At 42.9% G+C, this 7,159-nt stretch overlaps 1 protein-coding gene across 1 annotated transcript in view; it reads right to left on the bottom strand.

Annotated features, from left to right (window-relative positions):
- tmem178a (transmembrane protein 178a) overlaps window positions 1-6,945 on the bottom strand; it is a 12,991-nt gene extending 6,046 nt beyond the window's left edge. The window contains exon 1 of the mRNA XM_085788268.1: window positions 6,497-6,945. Coding sequence (XP_085644394.1) covers window positions 6,497-6,920 — 424 coding nt within the window. The 5' untranslated portion in view covers window positions 6,921-6,945. The remainder of the gene's footprint in view (window positions 1-6,496) is intronic.
- Between the last annotated feature and the right edge of the window lie 214 nt (window positions 6,946-7,159).

Raw genomic sequence — 7,159 nt, 5'->3', positions numbered from 1 at the left:
CGGTTAATCTAAAATGTAATGAATGGAGTGTCATGGCGACACCCAGCGTCGTTGGTGGTGGATAATAACAAAGTTGTAGTCTGGTGTGATTTGATCATCCTCTAAATGTGTTCACTTAGACAAACTTCTTGTGTACATAATATATAATATTATTATGTTGACATTCAAATTATTTATATTTTCAGAGAAAATGGACTTTGTTCTTAAGGGGGGCAACTTCCCCCGTTCTACCCTACAGTACGTGTTCTATGTGGTAGTATAAACAGGTTCTATGTGTTAAGGCCCCCGGGGAGCATACGTCAGTCCGACTGCCCAAAAGTCTGACGGCTCATTTCTCCGACTACCCATTCTACAGTGTTAAGGTTAGGTTTAGGGTTTAGGGTAAGGTTAAGGGTTAGGGCTACTTAAGTCGGAGAAGTGGGAGGTCGGACTAATGGACGCAAAAATAAAGAAATGTATGGTCGGAGAAATGGGTAGTCGGACAGACGCCATGCGCCCAAGGCCCCCACATATTCGGGCGTACATGTGTCCGCGGACATCTGCGCGTACTCGAGGCGGACTCAGTGCAGACCCAAAGCGGACGTCCGTCAGACCCGTGCGCGCAAAGCTCAATATTTACAACCGCGTACGCGTACTTGGTGTCACACAATAGAGAGCTGAAGCGGAAGCAGCACCATGGGTCCTCAAATCGAAAAAAGTCTCCATACGAATGGACGGGACTCCAAGTTTTATTCCGTGATCCGTTTGAATTGTGCCATGAGAAAAAACTCTGTCCTCTACCTGTTTAAAACATCACGTTTCATGAAGAGAAATCAGCAGTTTATCATAAAACGGCAACAGAAGAATGTATTTAGTGTGACTACAGATCTGGTGTCGTCACCAACTGACACGGGAAAGGAAGGACGCCATGTGGTCGCCATGGTGACGTCACTACGCCACCTGTAGTCTTTCTGGTTACGGACTCTAAGGAGTTTTATTCTACAATAGTTTTACAACAAACTGCTGGTTTCTCTTCATGAAACGTGATGTTTTAAACAGGTAGAGGACAGAGAGTTTTATCATCACACTAGAAATAAAACTTTGACTCCCGTTCATTCGTATGGAGACTTTTTTTCGATTTGAGGACCCGTGGGGCTGCTTCCGCTTCGGCTCTCTATTGACTATCGGCGGGAAATCTTCACATCGACCTGTTAATGTGACGCCGTACGCACGACTATGAAAGCTCAAACGTCCGCGCACAGTACGCATGGAGTCCGCGCTGCTCACAGTATGCGCACACTACGCCTGAGTCTGTGGGGGTCTTTAATAATATAATAATTCATTTAATTTATATAGCACTCTTCAATAACCCAAAGACGCTTACAAAGACACAAAAGAAACAGGGTAGAGACAGTACACAGTAGTTTAGTTTGTTTGTAGAACCACAACGTTGGATCAATATGACATCATAAGGGTTCTACTGGTTCTACTGGTTCTGTGGATTAAAATAGGTTTTAGAACCGGTGTCAGTAGCTCCATGTTCTAATTCAGATCCACATTTATGCTTAAAACTAAAATGTCATTTTAAATATTAAAATAGCTTGTATAGACTGAATCTCCTTGTTGTTTACATTCTACTTCCTGGTAGAAAACCAGCTCGTAATGTGAATGAGATCAATAGTAACGAACGAGAGTTTAGCTATATATCATATTTTTCAGGCCCTATCACCGTTTAGACAAATCTGAAATGATTGAAGAAACATTACTATTTCTGTGTGTGTGTTTTGTGTTGCTATGTGTTGTATTTATTCAGTTTGGGGGAATCACAGTGTCTAGAAAGCATCAGTGGCTCAGCTGACAGGGACAGCTAACGGTAGCTAAGCTAACGGTAGCTAAGCTAACAGTAGCTAAGCTAACGGTAGCTAAGCTAACGGTAGCTAAGCTAACAGCAGGACGTCAGCTGTTAAAACCCTCCCGTTGTGGGACACGACATGAAACTACTCCAGTTAGCTCAGTCATGTTGGAACTCAGATATCCGCTGGAGAAAATATTTTTTCATGGAGCGTTTATTGAGTCACTGAGTTATTAAAGTTAAACAGGTAGCTAACCGTTAGCCCGGCTAATCTATGATAACCATGACTAATTACAAAAATGTGCACACGTAAATAGTAATGTTTGTCCAATCATTGGTTTTATAAACTTTACAAACATCAGATTAGTCTAAACGGTGATATAGTGACATGAAAAAGTAGATAAATATAGTGAAACTCTCGTCCGTCACTATTGTTCTCATGCTGGTTTTCTACCAGGAAGTAGTTGTAAACAACAAGGAGATTCGTCCTATTGACCTTTTCAGAGAGTATAAACAAAGACAGGTGTGGCTCATTAGAAAACGCTCTGCTACACTAAATGGAATGGAGCCTTAATTAGTATCCTTGGTAACACCTGTATTTGTTTCTACTCTCTGAAACGGTCTATTCATGATGATCATGCAATTAACAGACTTAGTTGATATAACAAAGTGTGTTTATAAATGACTGAATGAATGGCCACCTCACTGACTGCACCTTTAAAATGATTTAATACATGAATATATTCATTCATTCAGTCATTTAGTCACATATTCATGTATTAAATCATTTTAAAGGTGCAGTGCGTGAGGTGGCCATTCATTCAGTCATTTAGTCACATATTCATGTATTAAATCATTTTAAAGGTGCAGTGCGTGAGGTGGCCATTCATTCAGTCATTTAGTCACATATTCATGTATTAAATCATTTTAAAGGTGCAGTCAGTGAAGTGGCCATTCATTCAGTCATTTAGTCACATATTCATGTATTAAATCATTTTAAAGGTGCAGTCAGTGAGGTGGCCATTCATTCAGTCATTTAGTCACATATTCATGTATTAAATCATTTTAAAGGTGCAGTGCGTGAGGTGGCCATTCATTCAGTCATTTAGTCACATATTCATGTATTAAATCATTTTAAAGGTGCAGTGCGTGAGGTGGCCATTCATTCAGTCATTTAGTCACATATTCATGTATTAAATCATTTTAAAGGTGCAGTGCGTGAGGTGGCCATTCATTCAGTCATTTAGTCACATATTCATGTATTAAATCATTTTAAAGGTGCAGTGCGTGAGGTGGCCATTCATTCAGTCATTTAGTCACATATTCATGTATTAAATCATTTTAAAGGTACAGTCAGTGAGGTGGCCATTCATTCAGTCATTTAGTCACATATTCATGTATTAAATCATTTTAAAGGTGCAGTCAGTGAGGTTTGTTAATTACATGATGATCATGAATACAAGATATTTAAATATTTAAACTGATATTTTATTTGTTCTAACGACAGGAGCAGGTTCTTCTGGTCGAGGTTCCAACACGTTCTGTGTATTAGTACAGAGTATATGTATTAGATGTATGTATTATTATGTATTATTGACATATATATATATATTTCTATGAGTTAATATGTGAGTACATTAGTTCTGTGTAAAGGCCTAGACAGGTGTACTAGTATGTTGGTACCTCCACCGATGCAGTAATGATGATGTCATGGTATAAACACTGTGTGTGTGTATTTAGTATTTATTATTTATTTATTTGCACCATAAAAAACAAACCTCCCCAAGAAATACACAAACTTCTATATAAAAACCTACATGGGCTGATAAGAAATACACACATTCAGAGGAGAAAGCAACAACAACAATAGTACTACCCTGTACATGTTCTGTGTATTAGTATACAGGTTGTATAACTAGAGGTTGTGTGTGTTAGTGTGTAACGGCCTAGACAGGTGTACTAGTATGTTGGTTCATCCACCGATGCAGTAGCACACTGATGATGTCATGGTCAACACTGATGATGTCATGGTCAACACTGATGATGTCATGGTACACTGTGTGTGTGTGTTCTCTGTGTATATGTGTTTATATGTGTATATATATGAGTATATAGAGTGTGTATTAGTACATACAGTGTGTATTAGTACCTCTGTGGATGAGCTTGTCTATGTCCGGGTCCATCCCGGTGCAGTAGCACCTCCTCCACAGCCCAGAGTGGCTGGAGAACAGCTGTAGATGTGTTTATATGTGTTTATATGTGTTTATGTGTATATATGTGTATATATAGAGTATATATAGTGTGTATTAGTACACAGAGTGTGTATATGTACCTCTGTGGATGAGCTTGTCTATGTCCGGGTCCATGCCGGTGCAGTAGCACCTCCTCCACAGCCCAGAGTGGCTGGAGAACAGCTGTGTGTGTGTTTATGTGTGTTTATGTGTATATATAGAGTATATATAGTGTGTATTAGTACACAGAGTGTGTATTAGTACCTCTGTGGATGAGCTTGTCTATGTCCGGGTCCATGCCGGTGCAGTAACACCTCCTCCAGAGCCCAGAGTGGCTGGAGAACAGCTGTAGATGTGTTTATGTGTATATATAGAGTATAATGTGTATACATAGAGTATAATGTGTATATATATGTGTATATAGAGTGTGTATTAGTACACAGAGTGTGTATATGTACCTCTGTGGATGAGCTTGTCTATGTCCGGGTCCATCCCGGTGCAGTAGCACCTCCTCCAGAGCCCAGAGTGGCTGGAGAACAGCTGTAGATGTGTTTATGTGTATATATAGAGTATAATGTGTATATATATGTGTATATATAGTGTGTATTAGTACACAGAGTGTGTATATGTACCTCTGTGGATGAGCTTGTCTATGTCCGGGTCCATCCCGGTGCAGTAGCACCTCCTCCAGAGCCCAGAGTGGCTGGAGAACAGCTGTAGATGTGTTTATATGTGTTTATGTGTATATATGTGTATATATAGAGTATATAGAGTGTGTATTAGTACACAGAGTGTGTATTAGTACCTCTGTGGATGAGCTTGTCTATGTCCGGGTCCATGCCGGTGCAGTAGCACCTCCTCCACAGCCCAGAGTGGCTGGAGAACAGCTGTGTAGATGTGTTTATAGAGTATAATGTGTATATATATGTGTATATAGAGTGTGTATTAGTACACAGAGTGTGTATATGTACCTCTGTGGATGAGCTTGTCTATGTCCGGGTCCATGCCGGTGCAGTAGCACCTCCTCCACAGCCCAGAGTGGCTGGAGAACAGCTGTGTAGATGTGTTTATGTGTGTTTATGTGTGTTTATGTGTGTTTATGTGTATATATAGAGTATATATAGTGTGTATTAGTACACAGAGTGTGTATATGTACCTCTGTGGATGAGCTTGTCTATGTCCGGGTCCATCCCGGTGCAGTAGCACCTCCTCCACAGCCCAGAGTGGCTGGAGAACAGCTGTGTAGATGTGTTTATGTGTGTTTATGTGTATATATATGTGTATATAGAGTGTGTATTAGTACACAGAGTGTGTATATGTACCTCTGTGGATGAGCTTGTCTATGTCCGGGTCCATGCCGGTGCAGTAACACCTCCTCCACAGCCCAGAGTGGCTGGAGAACAGCTGTAGATGTGTTTATAGGTGTTTATAGGTGTTTATGTGTATATATAGAGTATAATGTGTATATATAGAGTATATAGAGTGTGTATTAGTACACAGAGTGTGTATATGTACCTCTGTGGATGAGCTTGTCTATGTCCGGGTCCATGCCGGTGCAGTAACACCTCCTCCAGAGCCCAGAGTGGCTGGAGAACAGCTGTAGATGTGTTTATGTGTGTTTATGTGTATATATAGAGTATAATGTGTATATATAGAGTATATAGAGTGTGTATTAGTACATACAGTGTGTATATGTACCTCTGTGGATGAGCTTGTCTATGTCCGGGTCCATGCCGGTGCAGTAACACCTCCTCCACAGCCCAGAGTGGCTGGAGAACAGCTGTAGATGTGTTTATGTGTGTTTATGTGTATATATAGAGTATAATGTGTATATATAGAGTATATAGAGTGTGTATTAGTACATACAGTGTGTATATGTACCTCTGTGGATGAGCTTGTCTATGTCCGGGTCCATGCCGGTGCAGTAACACCTCCTCCACAGCCCAGAGTGGCTGGAGAACAGCTGTAGATGTGTTTATAGGTGTTTATAGGTGTTTATGTGTGTTTATAGAGTATAATGTGTATATATAGAGTATATAGAGTGTGTATTAGTACACAGAGTGTGTATATGTACCTCTGTGGATGAGCTTGTCTATGTCCGGGTCCATGCCGGTGCAGTAACACCTCCTCCAGAGCCCAGAGTGGCTGGAGAACAGCTGTAGATGTGTTTATGTGTGTTTATGTGTGTTTATGTGTATATATATGTGTATATAGAGTGTGTATTAGTACACACAGTGTGTATATGTACCTCTGTGGATGAGCTTGTCTATGTCCGGGTCCATCCCGGTGCAGTAGCACCTCCTCCACAGCCCAGAGTGGCTGGAGAACAGCTGTGTAGATGTGTTTATATGTGTTTATGTGTATATATAGAGTATAATGTGTATATATATGTGTATATATAGTGTGTATTAGTACACACAGTGTGTATATGTACCTCTGTGGATGAGCTTGTCTATGTCCGGGTCCATGCCGGTGCAGTAGCACCTCCTCCAGAGCCCAGAGTGGCTGGAGAACAGCGGGCGGCCGCAGTCCGTCTCCAGGATCCCCATCCCTAGAATCGCTCTCCAGTTTTCCAGAAGCTCGTGCTCGCGGCTGCCCACGTGCACCGGCTTCATGCGCGCGACGTCGCGGGGGCTCGCGCCGCCCCCGGGGCTCCCGGTGTCCAGCAGCGGGAGGTGGTAGATGGGCATCTCGCGGTTCTTCTGGTCGTTGGACTCGGACCCGGTCCGGTCGCAGTTGTCCTTGTGCCTGCGCGTGTCCGTGCGGTACCAGTGGTCGGTGGAGAGCGCGGTCACGAGCAGCAGCAGCGCGAGCACGCTGAGCGCGAGGCTCACCGCAGACACCGTCACCGTGGCCATGGCCGGCCGCGCGCGCTGCTGGACCCGGACCGAGCCAGTCCCGGTCCCGGTTCGAGTCCCGGTCCCAGACCCGTTACTCCCGGTGGTCCCGTTACTCCCGGTGGTCCCGTTACTCCCGGTGGTCCCGTTACTCTGCATCTTCTTCTTCTGCTGCTGCTGCTGCGGCCATCCTCCTCCTCGCGCCCGTCAGCCGTTCCCCGTTGTCATGCCGACTGGAGGAAGGAGAGGAAGATGAAAGG

Source organism: Trachurus japonicus, chromosome 1 (genome assembly GCF_045865225.1).
Source record: "Trachurus japonicus isolate A0001 chromosome 1, Traja_1.0".
Taxonomy (NCBI): Eukaryota; Metazoa; Chordata; class Actinopteri; order Carangiformes; family Carangidae; genus Trachurus; species Trachurus japonicus.
Note: the sequence above shows the minus strand (reverse complement) of the source record. Positions and strands in the feature narration are given on the sequence as shown.